The sequence below is a fragment of the Petromyzon marinus genome, chromosome 43, assembly GCF_048934315.1.
Source record: "Petromyzon marinus isolate PM22_M1 ecotype Great Lakes invasive population chromosome 43, UKy_Petmar_22M1.pri1.0, whole genome shotgun sequence".
Lineage (NCBI taxonomy): Eukaryota > Metazoa > Chordata > Hyperoartia > Petromyzontiformes > Petromyzontidae > Petromyzon > Petromyzon marinus.
The window spans coordinates 10,147,850-10,168,688 of NC_133709.1; the positions used below are offsets into that span (position 1 = coordinate 10,147,850).

Here is a 20,839-nt window from a genome sequence, read left to right on the forward strand (position 1 = left end):
GTGAGCTCAAATTTTATTGCTTCATCAGTAGTGGACATCATCTTGGCTGCTATTCCTGAGAAGAAAAAAATCAAGTAATTTTTCTGGTATTCCTACTAAATATAGGTCTTTAATGACCTTTTTTCCCAACTGCGCTGCCAAGCTATGCAGAAGTCGTACCAAAGCCAGCACGACACTCAACGAATGCAATCATTAGCCCCGCCCCCTGGCCCTGCTTGGCCCCCCGGGGTAGATTCTACTATCGACCATCCTAATTTTAAGGGCGGTGTGAAACCAAAACTTGACCAACCATATTCTATTTTTTTAGATAACCCATACTTTGAGGTATTGACAATCCACGTGTTCAATGTTACCTCCCACTCAACAGCGTTGGCAAACGGTTTTGGTCACGATTTATTGATCTTGATAATGAACACGCATGTCAGTGAACACTTCCTCGCACCGACCATTCACAAGTTAACTCCCTCGCCTGCAGGCGAGGTCCGTCCACTAGGGGCATTGCCTCACCAAGCAGCTGGAAATGAGAAATTATTTTTCTAATAAAAAAATACTTCTCTATAAAAATGTTGTTGCATTTAAAAAAATATGATTCTTTCAAAGCGAATTTTCTCATGGAGAGAACATGTAAGTTAATGAGAAACAGCTGCAAGTCTGATGTGTCTCAGGCGAGTTCTCGGAGCGGCTGTGTAGGCGTCCGAGTGATATCTTCATTCATCGCCATGAGCTTCGCATTGTAGCCACGCCGTTTGCGACCCATTCAGGGCGATGAAGTCGCCCATGGCTGCAATGACGATGTCACAACGCTAGGTTGCACTGTGCAATTCGCAGGTCATATATGGTGTGGCCTCGATGGTCATGGTGACAGCATTTGAATGCTTTGTTTATAAATGCTTACCGTTGGTAGATAAGAGTTGTATCACTTTCACGGTAAGGCCAATAAGAGGTTTTTCTTAAAACAAATTTTCAGATCAAAACGGCTCCTCCTAGTGGAAATGTCACGAGCCGCCACTGCTTGCCTGTTATGCAGTGGTCGTGGATTCAGCCACAAGTCGTGTATGAATTTGAAGCTTTCGTGACTGCAGGAACCCATACTCTTTGGTTCTTGCGGTCAAGTCACGTGAATAGAAAAAAAAATAGATCGATGTTTCGATCGTAACACAAGCAATCGTCATCAGGTGACTACAGCAAGAAAAACTACTGCAAGAAAACTGCTTTAAGTAGGCGAGAGCTGCCGTGACACAAGGATATATAGATATCGGCGGTGGGGGGGGGGGGGAGAAGGGGGGGCATACGTGAGATACGAGAGATCCGCTTGTTGCAATCGAAATGTCGTGATCTATTATTTTTCTACCTACGTGGTTTCACCAAAAGAACCAGAGTACAAGTCGTGTATATTTGGAGTTTGTATGTTTTCACCACGGTTGTGCAGATTTTTTTCCTCCGGGTCCTCCCTCCACATTTAGAAACACGTTACGGTAATATGGCTGCTCTGCATTTTTACCACACGCATGCAAAGGTGTGCTGCTCACAGACAACTCACATCCACCTGCATTCTGTGCAACCAAATTGCACTTAATGTTCTCAGCCTTGTCTACGGCACCAGCTCAAAATAACTATGATCATTTAGGCCACCATTATCAAAGGGAGTTGATGTGACCATCCCATTATCTTTAATGATAAACTCATAACACCTTGCCCTTGAAAAGAAAATCATTCGATAGTTGAGGTTTCCAGGCAATGGTCATTCTCACATTTGCTCCATGGAGACGTACCATTGCCTGAAACGTGGCCTATTACGTATATTTCCTTGTTAGGCCACGATGTTTTTGACGAACGTGTTGAGTTTCTTGTCGTTTGTGCCAACGCAGCGTCACCAGATAATTTGTGGCGTTCATGAGGTTGTGCAATGCGGTTCGAGGAGCTAAACAAAAACAGGAGGGAGACGGCGGCAGGTTGAGTGACACTTTTATTGTTCCATCGCGATCGTAGGGACGATGCAAGAGGAGCAGGAAGAGCTTCACTTGCCCTTGAAGTACTCCTCCAGCACGTCCTTGGCTTGCGTCTCCTTGCCGTAGTCCTGCAGGGAGCACGGGGAAGCGCACGCGAGAACACCAATACAAAGATCACCCATGTAGCCCACACAGGCCGTTTGGGGCAAGTGCTGTTATAGCGAGCGCCTATGAAGGCCGGCACGGCGCAGGTTTGAGGGGCGTAGTGGTGTCGCACAGCAGTACCGATGTTAACGCAACACCAGGTAGCACTCATTTAAGGCAGTCGACCTACGGAGGCCCAGAGCCTGGTTGGACATCACTGTTAAGTCTGGGCTGTGAATAGAACTCAGCTCGATATGTTGGTAGCGCATTACGCTAACACTCCCCAGTACGAAAAAACACAAAACATGCAAAAATCCTCATGATGACATGCTGGGACGCACCCGTCCGTTACATTACAGGAGAACTCGCAAATGAGCGTGCACCAACACACACACACACACAAACGAAAACTCGCATAACGCGCCTACACACATAAGAACACAACGCTCGTGATGACACGCTGGGCTGCAGAGGCCCACTTGTCTTGCGTACCTTCACGACCACGCAGCTGTATCCGACCACCTTGCGTGGTTTCCCCTCGCGGTCGATCTTGCAGAGCCCCGACCACTCGCCAAGCTTCTTGTTATCGTCCACCTGTGTTGTGCATCAACACCATCATCGTCGTCGTCATCGTTAGCGTCAGTGCCACTGCTACCACTACAACAACCATCATCATCACTAACCACCATCATTAACGTCACTATATACTACTATCAAAACAAAGATTCCCCCCATAACATTTAAAATATTTTTGGGGCAAGTGCTGTTAGCGAGCATCCATGAAGCCCAACGCAGCTCATGAAGTTGCGGGTGGCCAGCACCATGTCCGGCCACCTTTGTCTCCCTCGTGATATTGACACACCGCACCAGGTAATCTTTTTAAGGCTGATTCGCCATAGGGGGAGACCCAGGAATGGTTGAAATGTCACGGATGTTGTTCCAGAACGGGAATCAAACTCGGGTAGCCGGTTTCAGTGGACCAAGGGGGGGGGAGGGGGGGACACAAACCACGTTGCTGCTCAGAAGACGTTCTCACTCATAGAGGAGTGATTGGGAATCCGACGTCAAGTTCATCAACACAGCTACGCGGGTACTGGGCCTAGAGAGCCCTTGGTGTGGCACAATGAGCCCTCAAATAAAAGCAGCCTTTAGCCTGGCTTAAAGAACCAGGCGCATTAACAAAGCCTACACCATCCTAAGGGTATCTAAGTTTGGCTCTAAGAACCTCAAGCATCAATCCTAAAACTATTGGAGACTTGTGTTTTAAGCTGCCTCCAAAAACATCAAGTGTTACTAAACAAACATAAATGGACGTTATAGTCCATTAGCCTCTCTTGGCTTTCCAGACCAATGTTATCCAGCAGCATTTGCTTAAGCGAACAAACTGTCGACCAGGTTTCGACAATCTAGGTCGCATCAAGTCAGGCTCGTTAAACAAATGCTGCTGCATTACAATGTCCCCATAAAAATGCATACTTAATTGCTCTAGACGCACCCAAATCACCCTGGCAAGAGGCAATGTTGTTTCACGGCTTTCAATGGGTTCATTGCAAACGCCACACATTACGGACAATAACATTGTCTGTAAAAAAGGAAAACGACTAGAACGGGGTAACGTTCCAGGTAATGGCCCTTCCGCACAACACGTTACATATAGGGTAAAACATTTTTATTTTCATAATTTTGGATCGTGGCAAAACGGTTTCAAAGATATAACTGCTGGAACCGGGCTCTAAGTGTTCTGATACTTGCATTGTCTTTGGGGCCGTCCATAAATGACGTCACGCACCTAGGGGGGAGGGGGTCAGATATTTGTGACGATGGGAGGGGGGGTTTGAGAAATCAAAATGCGCAACTTTAAATAAATATAGACAACACGTTCTACTTAATTAAATAGACTTTTTAATACATGTTTTCTCCTACAACATCAGAGTGCAGCGCCATATTAAATACGCACTACAATGACAATAGTTTAAAGCGATTTCAAGCATTCTTTTTGGGGGGGGGGGGGGGCAGAGCTTTGTGACATCATATTTGAGGGGGGGGGGTCTGACTTTTTGTGACGCCGTGTGACGAAAGGGGGGGGGGGTCAAAAATCGTCTAATAAAGAAGGCAGCTGTCTCTGGTGACAGGCAAATCAGTTTCAAAGACAATGCCATCTATTATGAGAGCATTTTTTCATGTTATGCCACAAGTGCGTGTGGTTAATTAATTCTATTTGGTGTTTAAACATCTTAACAACTCCTGTTCTATTGCCAGAAAGGGTAAAAACAATTCTTATTTTTCAGAATTTTGGATACTAGCAATAATATTCCATAGATATTGTTACCGGTGTTTGATATTAACCAGAACGATCCAGCTCATGGCATTTCATCTTCATGTAGACGGGTTCCTCGTCTGTACTGTGTAGGGATACAGGGTATGACGATGTATCACGTGATTATGGGTGGGGCTACCTTGCACTCTCGTGGTAGTGCCTTACGCCGCTAATCCCGACTCCAAGCCGGTTTAATAGCAGCAGCGTTCCCGAAGATGTCGAGCGAGGAGTGGAGGCCTCTCGTGAATGCGCCAGGACTTCTCATGAGCCGACAGGAGGCAGAGAGATTCACTCGGAGAGATCCCTCAGAGAGAGGACGATCCCGGGGAAACCCAGGACGGGTGGCAACTCACTCACCACTCACTCACCACATACTCACCACTCACTCGCCACTCACTCGCCACTCACCACTCACTCGCCACTCACTCGCCACACACTCGCCACTCACTCGCCACACAATCACCACTCACTCGCCACTCACTCGCCACACACTCACCACACACTGACCACTCACCACACACTCGCCACTCACTCACCACTCACTCGCCACTCACCCACCACACACTGACCACTCACCACACACTCGCCACACACTCACCACTCACTCTCCACTCACTCGCCACACACTCTCCACTCACTCGCCACACACTCGCCACTCACTCGCCACACACCACTCACTCACCACTCACTCACCACTCACTCACCACTCACTCGCCACTCACTCACCACACACTCGCCACACACTCGCCACTCACCACTCACTCGCCACACACTCGCCACTCACTCGCCACACACCACTCACCACTCACTCACCACTCACTCGCCACTCACTCACCACTCACTCGCCACTCACTCACCACACACTCGCCACACACTCGCCACTCACTCGCCACTCGCCACTCACTCGCCACTCACCACTCACTCGCCACTCACTCACCACACACTCACCACACACTCGCCACTCACTCACCACACACTCGAACCACTCACTCGCCACTCACTCGCCACACACTCACCACTCACTCGCCACTCACTCACCACTCACTCACCACACACCACACACTCACTCACCACTCACCATTCGCTCACCACTGACTCACCACACACTCACCACTCACTCGCCACACACTCACCACTCACTCACCACTCACTCACCACTCACCACTCACTCGCCACACACTCGCCACTCACTCGCCACACACCACTCACTCGCCACTCACTCACCACTCACTCGCCACTCACTCACCACTCACTCACCACACACTCACCACTCACTCGCCACTCACTCACTACTCACCACACACTCACTACTCACTCGCCACTCACTCACCACACACTCGCCACACACTCGCCACTCACTCGCCACTCACCACTCACTCGCCACTCACCACACACTCACCACACACTCGCCACTCACTCTCCACTCACTCACCACTCGCTCACTCACCACACACTCACCACTCACTCACCACACACTCACCATTCACTCGCCACTCACTCACTACACACCACTCACTCACCACACACCACTCACCCACCACTCACTCACCACTCACTCGCCACTCACCACACACTCACCACACACTCACCACTCACTCGCCACTCACTCACCACTCACTCGCCACTCACCACACACTCACCACTCACTCGTCACTCACCACTCACTCACTGACCACTTACTCACTCACCACTCACTCCCCACTCACTTACCACACACTCGCCACTCACTCACCACTCACTCACCACTCACTCGCCACTCACTCACCACACACTCGCCACACACTCGCCACTCACTCGCCACTCACCACTCACTCGCCACTCGCCACACACTCGCCACTCACTCGCCACACACCACTCACCACTCACTCACCACTCACTCGCCACTCACTCACCACTCACTCGCCACTCACTCGCCACTCACTCACCACACACTCGCCACACACTCGCCACTCACTCGCCACTCGCCACTCACTCGCCACTCACCACTCACTCGCCACTCACTCACCACACACTCACCACACACTCGCCACTCACTCACCACACACTCGAACCACTCACTCGCCACTCACTCGCCACACACTCACCACTCACTCGCCACTCACTCACCACTCACTCACCACACACCACACACTCACTCACCACTCACCATTCGCTCACCACTCACTCACCACACACTCACCACTCACTCGCCACACACTCACCACTCACTCACCACTCACTCACCACTCACTCGCCACACACTCGCCACTCACTCGCCACACACCACTCACTCGCCACTCACTCACCACTCACTCGCCACTCACTCACCACACACTCACCACTCACTCGCCACTCACTCACCACACACTCACTACTCACTCGCCACTCACTCACCATACACTCGCCACACACTCGCCACTCACTCGCCACTCACCACACACTCACCACACACTCGCCACTCACTCTCCACTCACTCACCACTCGCTCACTCACCACACACTCACCACTCACTCACCACACACTCACCATTCACTCGCCACTCACTCACTACACACCACTCACTCACCACCCACCACTCACTCACCACTCACTCGCCACTCACCACTCACTCACCACACACTCACCACTCACTCGCCACTCACTCGCCACTCACCACACACTCACCACTCACTCGTCACTCACCACTCACTGACCACTTACTCACTCACCACTCACTCCCCACTCACTTACCACACACTCGCCACTCACTCACCACACACTCACCACTCACTCACCACACACTCACCACACACTCGCCACTTACTCGCCACTCACTCACCACACACTCACCACTCACTCGCCGCTCACTCGCCACACACTCGCCACACACTCACTATACACCACTCACCACACACTCACCACTCACCACACACTCACCACTCACTCACCACACACCACTCACCCACCACTCACTCACCACTCACCACACACTCGCCACTCACTCACCACACACTCACCACTCACTCGCCACTCACTCGCCACACACTCACTATACACCACTCACTCACTCACCACACACTCACTATACACCACTCACTCACTCACCACACACTCACTCGTCATTTACCAGACACACTCGGCATACCACACACCATCAGATACACACAACACACTACGTTGTAATGTCCCAGGAAGACCTCCAGCTACACACTCACCGCGAGGACGATCCCGGGAAACTCCGCAGCTTATGGCGTGAGGTGATGAGTCGAAGAGGGAGGGATGTGATGGGTGGGGGGATGTGATTTTGCGATAGAAAAAAATTGTGGGTCTTATCAATGGAAACAGCACCCAGAGTTCCACGAGGCGCATTCTGGTGGGATATTTTAACCTCATATGTCAGATTCAAGCCGGTTTAGCGTCGTTTTTGTGTCGTTTACCGAGGTATTAACTCACATTTTGCGTTCAACTCGGCCTGAACCCCACCCTCCCGTATTTCTGCATTTGGTAAAACGGCGTTAACACTGCAGAATCGCCCTTTCGTGGCCAGCTGTTTAAATTATACAGCGCGAAAAAAGCTCCCGTGTGTGAAATTAATTTTAAAAAAACCCCACCACCAAAACGTGAAAGGTTTCTTTCTCTCTCCCACCTTTCTTCCCTCCCATCATCTCCCGTGTCATCTCATCACCATCTCCTCATCACCATCCGTGTTAGCTGCTGGAGGAGGAGACAAAGATCCCTCGTAACGCCTTAACAAAGGCGATGTTTACTGCACGCCGCACCAGGTACTCATTTGAGGCTGAGTCGACCTAGGGGGAGGCCCAGGACCGGTTCAGATATTCGTCACCGGTGTTTCTGGAGGAATCCGATGAGCTATAAAGCTTTTGTGTTCAGATGTCCTGTACGTATCTTGGGTATGAATGAAAAATGTCATCAGCCTTGATTCATCCACTGCTGTATGATTGCCTCAAACGGTTATGGACTGTTCAAACAAAATGCAATGTTTTGCTGGATTTTAACCCAGGTTCTCTAACACGCACCAACAAACTCACCACTCAGGCATCAAGAGGCCAGGCCGTGTTTGTAGGAGCCCTGTTAGTTTTATGACTAATATTCAGCTGCTCCTGGGATATTAAATTGGCTCGTGACTTTAAGCAGTGCTCGAACCAATGCGGCGTGAACTCAAGGTCAAAACCAACATGACCATCCGTGTTGGCCAGGTTGGCTTGTCCCGAAACCTGGCTCTAAAGTGCAGCGAGTTAATGTTCTGAACTTTTTTAAATTTTATAAGGTAAGGCCCACCGAATGTTCAGAAGCGACCAAGCCACAAATGAGAGCTCAACTAAGTGGTGTTATCACGTGTAAATGTATACTCTAAACGCATGTTTGTAAATGTGGAGGAGGGAAAACCCGGAGGACTCGGAGAAAAATCCACACGACCACGGGGGAGAGAGAACATGCAAATTCCAAAAAGTTGGTTTTCCGCTTAATTTGGATAAATTCAGGCTCCGAGCATGAAATATGCGTGGGTGGGATGCAACGCATTTAGATCCAGCGTGTGAGCTCAAATTGTATTGCTTCATCAGTAGTGGACATCATCTTGGCTGCTATTCCTGAGAAGAAAAAAATCAAGTAATTTTTCTGGTATTCCTACTAAATATAGGTCTTTAATGACCTTTTTTCCCAACTGCGCTGCCAAGCTATGCAGAAGTCGTACCAAAGCCAGCACGACACTCAACGAATGCAATCATTAGCCCCGCCCCCTGGCCCTGCTTGGCCCCCCGGGGTAGATTCTACTATCGACCATCCTAATTTTAAGGGCGGTGTGAAACCAAAACTTGACCAACCACATTCTATTTTTTTAGATAACCCATACTTTGAGGTATTGACAATCCACGTGTTCAATGTTACCTCCCACTCAACAGCGTTGGCAAACGGTTTTGGTCACGATTTATTGATCTTGATAATGAACACGCATGTCAGTGAACACTTCCTCGCACCGACCATTCACAAGTTAACTCCCTCGCCTGCAGGCGAGGTCCGTCCACTAGGGGCATTGCCTCACCAAGCAGCTGGAAATGAGAAATTATTTTTCTAATAAAAAAATACTTCTCTATAAAAATGTTGTTGCATTTAAAAAAATATGATTCTTTCAAAGCGAATTTTCTCATGGAGAGAACATGTAAGTTAATGAGAAACAGCTGCAAGTCTGATGTGTCTCAGGCGAGTTCTCGGAGCGGCTGTGTAGGCGTCCGAGTGATATCTTCATTCATCGCCATGAGCTTCGCATTGTAGCCACGCCGTTTGCGACCCATTCAGGGCGATGAAGAAGTCGCCCATGGCTGCAATGACGATGTCACAACGCTAGGTTGCACTGTGCAATTCGCAGGTCATATATGGTGTGGCCTCGATTGTCATGGTGACAGCATTTGAATGCTTTGTTTATAAATGCTTACCGTTGGTAGATAAGAGTTGTATCACCTTCACGGTAAGGCCAATAAGAGGTTTTTCTTAAAACAAATTTTCAGATCAAAACGGCTCCTCCTAGTGGAAATGTCACGAGCCGCCACTGCTTGCCTGGTAATTTGAAGCTTTCGTGACTGCAGGAACCCATACTCTTTGGTTCTTGCGGTCAAGTCACGTGGGTAGAAAAAATAGATCGATGTTTCGATCGTAACACAAGCAATCGTCATCAGGTGACTACAGCAAGAAAAACTACTGCAAGAAAACTGCTTTAAGTAGGCGAGAGCTGCCGTGACACAAGGATATATAGATATCGGCGGTAGGGGGGGGGAGAGCGAAGGCAGGGGGGGCATACGTGAGATACTGGGGGAGAGATGAGAGATCCGCTTGTTGCAATCGAAATGTCGTGATCTATTATTTTTTCTACCTACGTGATTTCAACAAAAGAACCAGAGTACATCTTCTTTGGTTCTTTCGGTAAAGTCACGTAGAATGATAATAAAATAATAAATTGATAAAATAAAATAACAATATTCTCACGACGTTTCGGCCACAACACAAGCGGCCTTCATCAGGTTGTGGCCGAAACGTCGTGAGAATATTGTTATTTTATCAATTTATTATTTTATTATCATTCTACATGACTTTACCGAAAGAACCAAAGAAGATGAATCATTGCAGTCACGAAAGCTTTAAATCGAAATTTAACCAGAGTACAAGTCGTGTATATTTTGAGTTTGTATGTTTTCACCACGGTTGTGCAGATTTTTTTCCTCCGGGTCCTCCCTCCACATTTAGAAACACGTTACGGTAATATGGCTGCTCTGCATTTTTACCACACGCATGCAAAGGTGTGCTGCTCACAGACAACTCACATCCACCTGCATTCTGTGCAACCAAATTGCACTTAATGTTCTCAGCCTTGTCTACGGCACCAGCTCAAAATAACTATTATCATTTAGGCCACCATTATCAAAGGGAGTTGATGTGACCATCCCATTATCTCTAATGATAAACTCATAACACCTTGCCCTTGAAAAGAAAATCATTCGATAGTTGAGGTTTCCAGGCAATGGTCATTCTCACATTTGTTCCATGGAGACGTACCATTGCCTGAAACGTGACCAATTACGTATATTTCCTTGTTAGGCCACGATGTTTTTGACGAACGTGTTGCGTCTCGTCGTTTGTGCTTACGCACCCACCAGATAATTTGTGGCGTTCATGAGGTTGTGCAATGCGGTTCGAGGAGCTAAACAAAAACAGGAGGGAGACGGCGGCAGGTTGAGTGACACTTTTATTGTTCCATCGCGATCGTAGGGACGATGCAAGAGGAGCAGGAAGAGCTTCACTTGCCCTTGAAGTACTCCTCCAGCACGTCCTTGGCTTGCGTCTCCTTGCCGTAGTCCTGCAGGGAGCACGGGGAAGCGCACGCGAGAACACCAATACAAAGATCACCCATGTAGCCCACACAGGCCGTTTGGGGCAGGTGCTGTTATAGCGAGCGCCTATGAAGGCCGGCACGGCGCAGGTTTGAGGGGCGTAGTGGTGTCGCACAGCAGTACCGATGTTAACAAACGCAACACCAGGTAGCACTCATTCAAGGCAGTCGACCTACGGAGGCCCAGAGCCTGGTTGGACATCACTGTTAAGTCTGGGCTGTGAATAGAACTCAGCTCGATATGTTGGTAGCGCATTACGCTAACACTCCCCAGTACGAAAAAACACAAACATGCAAAAATCCTCATGATGACATGCTGGGACGCACCCGTCCGTTACATTACAGGAGAACTCGCAAATGAGCGTGCACCAACACACACACACAAACGTGAACTCGCATAACGCGCCTACACACATAAGAACACAACGCTCGTGATGACACGCTGGGCTGCAGAGGCCCACTTGTCCTGCGTACCTTCACGACCACGCAGCTGCATCCGACCACCTTGCGTGGTTTCCCCTCGCGGTCGATCTTGCAGAGCCCCGACCACTCGCCAAGCTTCTTGTTATCGTCCACCTGTGTTGTGCATCAACACCATCATCGTCGTCGTCATCGTTAGCGTCAGTGCCACTGCTACCACTACAACCATCATCATCACTAACCACCATCATTAACGTCACTATATACTACTATCAAAACAAAGATTCCCCCCATAACATTTAAAATATTTTTGGGGCAAGTGCTGTTAGCGAGCATCCATGAAGCCCAACGCAGCTCATGAAGTTGCGGGTGGCCAGCACCATGTCCGGCCACCTTTGTCTCCCTCGTGATATTGACACACCGCACCAGGTAATCTTTTTAAGGCTGATTCGCCATAGGGGGAGACCCAGGAATGGTTGAAATGTCACGGATGTTGTTCCAGAACGGGAATCAAACTCGGGTAGCCGGTTTCAGTGGACCAAGGGGGGGGGAGGGGGGGACACAAACCACGTTGCTGCTCAGAAGACGTTCTCACTCATAGAGGAGTGATTGGGAATCCGACGTCAAGTTCATCAACACAGCTACGCGGGTACTGGGCCTAGAGAGCCCTTGGTGTGGCACAATGAGCCCTCAAATAAAAGCAGCCTTTAGCCTGGCTTAAAGAACCAGGCGCATTAACAAAGCCTACACCATCCTAAGGGTATCTAAGTTTGGCTCTAAGAACCTCAAGCATCAATCCTAAAACTATTGGAGACTTGTGTTTTAAGCTGCCTCCAAAAACATCAAGTGTTACTAAACAAACATAAATGGACGTTATAGTCCATTAGCCTCTCTTGGCTTTCCAGACCAATGTTATCCAGCAGCATTTGCTTAAGCGAACAAACTGTCGACCAGGTTTCGACAATCTAGGTCGCATCAAGTCAGGCTCGTTAAACAAATGCTGCTGCATTACAATGTCCCCATAAAAATGCATACTTAATTGCTCTAGACGCACCCAAATCACCCTGGCAAGAGGCAATGTTGTTTCACGGCTTTCAATGGGTTCATTGCAAACGCCACACATTACGGACAATAACATTGTCTGTAAAAAAGGAAAACGACTAGAACGGGGTAACGTTCCAGGTAATGGCCCTTCCGCACAACACGTTACATTATTTTTCCTTGTAAGGCGAGTGCTGTTGATGCACGTGTCGAGTTCGTTCATCGTGCTCGCGCACCGCTACCAACACAGCAGCAGCGTCGCCAAATAACGGGCGCTAACCGAATCTCCCAGGATAAAGGACGCAATCCAGCAAACGGACCTTGATGAGGTTGATCTGGTGCTCGTTGCACAGGGCCTCCACCAGTTTCACGTACATGGGCTCATCGCAGTTGCTGGCGAGGACACACAGATGGGCGTGACGCCTGCACACGCAAACACCGCGGCAAAGTTAAAACACGACAAAGAACGCTTTGCCACTTCTTCGCATTGGCCGATGTTGGCGTGGGAAGCAGGAACTGCGATTTTTACATCGAGGTGGGCGAGCTGAAAGGTTGCGTCAAGAGTAGCGGAGCGTGTAAACGCGGACGACGCCTCATTTGAATTTGCGGATCGGCCATCGAGTCGTTAAGTTCCACGGCCTGTTCACTAAGTGGCTGGGACATCACAACAGTGCTAGAGAGTCAGCCAATGCGCACTCTTAAAGCAAGATCACAGCTACGGCAAGCCCGCAACACAACACAAGTATTGTACTAATACGAGCGCGCTTGTACACGTTAAACGATCACACACGCAAAAGCATGTGTATGCACACAACAAGGAATAAAGCACCAACGTGCAATATCACGCAAAAGACACCAGCACACAAAGAGTAGCAAGCATCACGACCACATCACTGCCATTATTATCACCACCCGAGCGAAAACAAAGATCCCCCCAAGTAGCCTTAAACTTCTGTGCAAGTGCTGTTATAGTGAGCACCTCTGAAGGCCGGCACGGTACACGAGTGGGTGGCCAACACCACGCCCGACCGCGTTCATCTCCCTACTGGCGCTGTTTACACATTACTACTGCTCCTCACTCTTTGGTTCTATTCGGTAAAGCCACAACACATGACAGCACGGTCCCTTCACCTGATGAAGGCCACTTGTCTTGTGGCCGAAACGTCGTGATTTTTGTTGTTTTATTTTTTTTTTACCTACGTGTGACTTTACCGAATAGAACCAAAGAGCATGGATCCTTGCAGTCACGAAAGCTTCAAATCTAACACTGCCTCCTCACTTGAGCAATTTCCTCACAAGCACGCGCACAAAGGCCAATTGGCACACGCACGAGACGCGAGCTGTTAATGTTCAGGTTGTTATCTGGTACCGAGGCCTTCAGATATTCAAGGGGTGTAAGCTGCCGCTATTATTTTGCAAGCGTGCCGCGGCCGCATCCGCACACTGTCGCTCCTCACTTGTCGAGGGCCTTGGCCGCCTCGCGGAGACCGCGGGCGAGTCCGTCGTGGATCAGCGCCGTCTTGAGCACCTCCTGCAGGGCCGTGTTCACGTCCATGGGTCCGCCGCTGACACTGAGGACGCGCGCACAGTGACACACGCACGCGAGTGGAGAGTGACACGAACCTACCAAAAACGATATAGCTGACCGTCGTGGCGGTGATGGCATGTACACGTGGTGTAAGAGCATATTGTTAGTGATCATCTTCATCGTAATTATCATCAACGATATACTGTGGAATTAACATCGTAAATCCGTGAGTCTGCAACGCAATCGTTTTTTTTTAGTATTCAGCAGAGTATGCGTTGCTGATGAGTACCAGTGAAAGTGACCAGTACGATACTAAACTTTTTATTTTACCAGGCAAGGCCCACTGGGCTACACAGCTCTTCTTCAGAAGCGACCTGGCCACAAACGATAGCTCAGCGTAGTGGCTGATCATGTGGACATTAAGAGCAGCAAATTACTCGAAACTAGTGGGGGACACGTCCGTGCAGTGGCACACACGTGAGTGGAGACATTAATAACACATCCAGTGGAGCTACCCGCTGCTGCTCAGAAGACGTTCTCACTCATCAAGGAGTGATTGGGAATCCGACGTCAAGTTCATCAACACAGCTACGCGGGTACTGGGCCTAGCGAGCCCTCTGGCGTGGCACCACGAGGCCTCGTAAATAAAAGGAGGCTTCAGCCTGGCACAACGAACCTGGTGCACTCACAACAAAGGCTACAACAACATCCTAAGGATATCCCGAGTTAGGCTCCGAAAGCCTCGAGCAATAACCTTTAAACTATCGGGGCTCCCGTGTTTTAATCTGCCTCCAAAAACTACCGTGAGCAACAACGCCATCGAGTGCTACTCCACAAACATAAATTGTCTTCCGACACCGATGTTATCCAGCGGCATTTGCTTAAGCGAGCAAACTGTGAACCAACGCGAGTTACGGGGGCCCGGGCCTAGAGAGCCCTCTCGAGCGTGGCACGACCTAAACATTTAAAACTGTACCCCCTCACCACGAAGTGCTCTTGCCGATAATATCTGGTTGTCAGGTCAATTGTATTTTTGTTTACATATTACGTGGGGTCTTTGTTGGCAAAACTAATCTGCCACTCAAAGCGCAATCACATTAATACTCAACGTAGCATAATAAAAGTCTAAACAATGATAAAACAATATATGTTGAAACAAATTAAGTTTGCGTGTTTAGAGAAATGCTGCTGGACACTATTGGTCTACAGAGCCAAATAGGTCAATATATATTAATATATATGTATGTGAGGAATACAATTCTGCTGATATATGAAAACATACTTTGGGGCTACGAGCCTCGGACATTAACACAGAACTTTTAAGTCGTAAATTGCCCTCAATCTGCGCCCTCAATAATTCACAACGGAAATGTAAAATCTTACGGGGGCAACTTAGTCGGCTTGCTCTACGGGCCTCAATAATTATAACGCAACGATTGGAATCCAGAGTGCCCTCAAGTCTGGCACCGCGAGCCATGGGGCACAGCACTTTGGGACTACTAAAGCAGCCCTAGTCGGACTACGAATCTCAAACATTAACGTTGATAATGTAAACCACAAATATGCCATTAAGTCTCTCGAGTCTCAAGCGCAGACTCGAAAACTCGGCTTACACGGTGCCTCACGTGCCACCAGGGAAACCTAAGAATCGTATACTACCTCACGTTTATTTCAAAACTTGTTAACAAGTTCCCGGATTGATAGCTGGGGTGTGGGGGAACTCAAACTCGTCCCATTACAATGCTCGGGTCAACGTTACAGCTCCCGCGTGTTAAAGAGTGCACGGGCACCGCGCGTTATCAACGCGCGGTGTGTAAAGCGGTAAACACTTACGCCTCCGCCTCAGCCATTTCGCTCGTTCACCTGCGAAAACAAAGCCGACGCGATGAGTCGGGCTGCTCGCCGCGACAGCGAGGCGCGCGGCCATGGCGACGAAACGCGTGGATGGTGTCGGATGGAGTCGGATGGAGGCGGATGGCGCGCTAATGAAAGGAGAGGAATACTCACTAATGGCTTCCTCGGCTGCCGGGCACGGGAGAGAGAGAAGGCGGATGTGACGTCACTCTTTATATGTAGTGGGGGGAGGCAGGGTGTGTGTGTGGCGTCATGTAACCCGTAGCGTGTTCTGCGCGTGACGTCACGCACTCGAAAACCGGGACGGATGACCGGTAGAGGGTTGCGACGTCACGTTCAATCGAGCACGCGGTGGTTGTAGTGACGTCATGAAACGCGGCTCTACAGAATACTTATGACGTCATTTTTCCATACACTTTAGCCGAGATAATTATTTTTTACGTGAAAACATACACAGTACTATAATAGAGTTTTTTTGGGATTAGATCGCGTAAATATATAAATGTGTCGTTAAAACCCGACACCACCCGACACAGCCAACTAGTAAGGGGTTCATATTCTTAGTTTTTTCGGTAAAGTCACGTTGAAGAGAAACAACAAAATAACAAAATATATATAAAACAATAAAAAATTATCTCACGACGTTTCGACCATAACTCAAACGGTCATCATCAGGTGTGACCGTTTGAGTTATGGTCGAAACGTCGTGAGAGAATTTTTTATTGTTTTATATATATTTTGTTATTTTGTTGTTTCTCTTCAACGTGACTTTACCGAAAAAACTAAGAATATGAATTACTGCAGTCACAAAAGCTTTAAATCAAAATTTAGTAAGGGGTTGTCACGTGAACAGAACGTGGCCAATTCGTCACTAGTACAGCACTAGTGTGTAGTGTATAGTGTAGTGTATAGTAGTGTATAGTGTAGTATACTAGTACAGCACCACCGATGTATTGGAGAGCCAAGCCACAACATTTACAATCTGAGTACAACGTTTCGGGTGGTGGCGGGTTTAACGACACATTTATATATTTACGCGATCTAACCCCAAAAAAACTCTATTATGGATGATATTGGCCGCAAAAGCCTACGTGTTTAACATACACGTAACAAATAAAACATTTACAAAATTAGCACAGCTACACTGAGATTGGTGGCTATGCACGTGGCCTCTAACCCAGTGCTGTGGAGACAGCACTACCCCATCGAGATCAATTAGCACGTTAACCACTAACCACATGGAGATCAGTTAGCACGTTAACCACTACCCCATCGAGATCAGTTAACACGTTGACCACTACCACATCGAGATCAGTTAGCACGTTAACAACTATCCACCCCATCGGGATCAGTTAGCACGTTAACCACTACCCCATCTAGATCAGTTAGCACGTTAACCACTACCACATGGAGATCAGTTAGCACGTTAACCACTACCCCATCGAGATCAGTTAGCACGTTAACCACTACCCCATCGAGATCAGTTAGCACGTTAACCACTACCCCATCGAGATCAGTTAACACGTTAACCACTACCACATCGAGATCAGTTAGCACGTTAACAACTATCCACCCCATCGAGATCAGTTAGCACGTTAACAACTATCCACCCCATCTAGATCAGTTAGCACGATAACCACAAGCCCATCGAGATCAGTTAGCACATTAACCACTACCACCCCATCGAGATCAATTAGCACATGAACCACTATCCCATCGAGATCAGTTAGCACGATAACCACAAGCCCATCGAGATCAGTTAGCACGTTAACCACTACCCCATCTAGATCAGTTAGCGTGTTAACCACTAACCACATCGAGATCAGTTAGTAATTTAACCACTACCACATCGAGATCAGTTAGCACGTTAACCACTACCACATCGAGATTAGTTAGCACGTTAACCACTAACCACATCGAGATCAGTTATCACGTTAACCACATGGAGATCAGTTGGCACGTTAACCACTACCCCATCGAGATTAGTTAGCACGTTAACCACTAACCACATGGAGATCAGTTAGCACGTTAACCACTAACCACATGGAGATCAGTTAGCGTGTTAACCACTAATCACATGGAGATCAATTTCTGGCCAGGGCTAACATCACTTGAGAGTTCCACGTTGAGTTGCGTTGAGGTCCCCTCTGGGAACTCGAGAGGCCAGCAGGATGAGTCTGATTGTTGCAGCAGTGACCCGCGTTGTCGCCAACGTGGCAAAGGCAAAATCGGAATGAAGTGCAGAGTGCAGCGATGAAGCCGAAGAGAAATCAGAGCAAAAACAAGCGCGTCGTCACGTGAGAAGTGGTGCAGAATTTCAACAGACGTAACAACGACGTTAAAAACTCTACATTCCCCCCCCCCCCCGATTACGAATTGTTCAGACTGATCGCAGCTACGATTTACATAATTGAGCTACGGGCAGTTCACACAAGAGGGCAATGTTGCTGTTCTATTGTCTCAACCGGTCCTGGTCCTGGGTCTCCCCTAGGTCGACTCAGCCTCAAATGTGTACCTCGTGCGGTGTGGGTCGCCACGGTGGCTAGGAGATGTCAACTACCTCGCCTGGCATACAGGAGGTCATGGGTTCAATCCCGACCCTGATGCCTGTATATTTGGAGTTTGCATGTCCTCCCCGTGGTCGCGTGGATTTTTCTCCGGCTCCTCCGGTTTTCCCCTCCACGTTAAGAAATATGCCTCGAGAGCATTCGGCTGCTATCCGTTGCCACGCGATAAGCCACTCGGTTGAGCTGTCATTTGTGGCCAAGTCGCTTCTGGAAAAGAGAGCTGCACAGCTCAGTGGGCCTTACGTGGCCAAAAAAAAAATCGTTCAGTTGGAAAGTGTAAAAATCGGCACGTGAGAGACAAAAGTAGATTTCGCCAGGTAAATGCCGCCACGTGGGGACATCGTAGGCATCGCAAACATCGTGAACATCGCCGCCCATTCCCTCGTGTGCCACCGTGCCGGCCTTTATAGGTGCCATTCCCGAACAGCACTTGCCACAACAGTCTGTTAAGGCTATACGTGGCATCTTTGTCTTTTGGTGGTTGCTACGATTTACAGAATTCAGCTACGGACCGTTCCCACTAGAGGGCAGCGTTGCTGTTCTGTGGATATGCTCCCTCCGTGACACACTCCAATACGATGTAAGATTACTCATTGGTTTTTTCGGTAAAGTCGCGTATGTAGAAATACAATAAAATTATATTAAAAAAAACAATCACGACGGTTCGATCACGATGTAAGATCTAACGATGTTGACGATTATCGCGATAATATCAGCCCCCCCCCGCCCCCCCCGAAAGCATTGTTAATTGAATTATATTAAGCGCTTGTCTTTTGGTTTGTTTTAATGTGCTTTGGTGGACTTCAACTGGGGTTGACTCATCACAAGCCTTGCCACGGGACCAAAATGACATTAAATAACTCGATGTGTGTCCAGACTTGTGTGGGCACCCTATGGAAAGCTCGACGCATTTGAGCATAAAAGGAAATATCGAATTCCCGACGTTTCGGGGCAATGGCCCTTCTTCACAGCATATATAGAGTCCTCTCCCATTTGAGTTATTTGTTGCAGCGAATATCACGAACTATTAATTAGTATGTTGTTTGGCAATACAATTACATATTTAAGACGAATAAAATGAGCCACTGTAAATAACCTTTTATAAATTCGCTTCAGGGAATTGCTCTTCGATTTACACAAGAGCTGAACTAATGACAATATAAGGGTCATTGCCCGAAACGTCGTCTGTTATTATATTCGTTGTATTTTAAGGCCCCATGCGTAGTGTTATTGACACCGCATGTGTTGAATTTTGTTTGCTTTTTTCCCAAATAAAAAGTGGCACATTGATAAATCAGGAATCCGAATATTGGCTTATACTGGAGGAATCTGATGAGCTATAAATATATTTTTTTCACACCAGGAGGGTCTTAACGACACAAGTCAGCTCAGATAATGATGCGGCCTCTACCTAAACATAAAGTACGGGATGAAAATAAACGGACGATACGATAATCGTACGATATATATATTATATATCGTACGATATATATTATATATCGACCAGAGTGAAACGAATGGGGCGACGGCTCTTTGAGGACACGCGTGTGCTGTATCAATTGAACCACGACACCTCGCTGACCTCGTCAAGGAGGGTAAACCATCACGCCAACTCCCGGGGTCATCCTCGCAGCAGCAACAGCAGCAGCGGTGGCGGCTTTTGGCGAATGATCGAATACAGACGGGCACTGAATGGCGCGCTTTCAGGATGGGCTTTTGCGGCCGTCTGGAACGCTCTTCCATCCGATATTAAGAAGCCACTGGGAGCTATGAACTTTTCAATCAACGCTGAAAACTCATTTCTTTAGAACTTATTTTTCGTGTTTAGCTTGCTGCCCTTCCCTCGCGGCTACGATTAGCACGGTTGGCTACGTACGGTGCGAAAGAAGTTCAACGCAAATACGTACGTGCACACAAAGACAAATATCCCCCGTATAGCCTTAACCGACTTTTGGGGCAAGTGCTGTTAGTGAGGACCTATGACGGACGGCACGGCAAAAGAAGGGGTGGGTGGCCAGCACCAAGCCCGACCGCCTTTGTCTCTCGAGTGTTTATGTGCATATATCACACCAGGTACAAGTTTTACGCTGAATCAACCTAGGGGAGGCCCAGGACCGGTTTCAGATAATTGTCACTGCTGTTGACCCTAAGTGGGAATAC

The 20,839-nt window shown here is 48.3% G+C and overlaps 1 protein-coding gene across 2 annotated transcripts; it reads right to left on the minus strand.

The window, feature by feature from the left end:
* Nucleotides 1–1,948: 1,948 nt before the first annotated feature.
* RPS12 (ribosomal protein S12) lies at nucleotides 1,949–16,385 on the minus strand. 2 transcript variants are annotated; one of them, XM_076073821.1, is made up of 10 exons: nucleotides 16,266–16,385; nucleotides 16,092–16,121; nucleotides 14,188–14,301; nucleotides 13,051–13,153; nucleotides 11,744–11,845; nucleotides 7,584–11,236; nucleotides 4,550–4,667; nucleotides 3,846–3,882; nucleotides 2,586–2,687; nucleotides 1,949–2,077 (listed from the first exon to the last, which is right to left on the minus strand). In XM_076073821.1, the coding sequence occupies exons 2-6, from the start codon at nucleotides 16,106–16,108 to the stop codon at nucleotides 11,177–11,179; spliced, it is 396 nt and encodes a 131-aa protein (XP_075929936.1). In that variant the 5' UTR covers nucleotides 16,109–16,121; nucleotides 16,266–16,385; the 3' UTR covers nucleotides 1,949–2,077; nucleotides 2,586–2,687; nucleotides 3,846–3,882; nucleotides 4,550–4,667; nucleotides 7,584–11,176. The 2 variants fall into 2 exon arrangements, with proteins under 2 accessions (XP_075929936.1, XP_032825828.1); XM_032969937.2 differs by lacking the exon at nucleotides 4,550–4,667.
* Nucleotides 16,386–20,839: the final 4,454 nt, after the last annotated feature.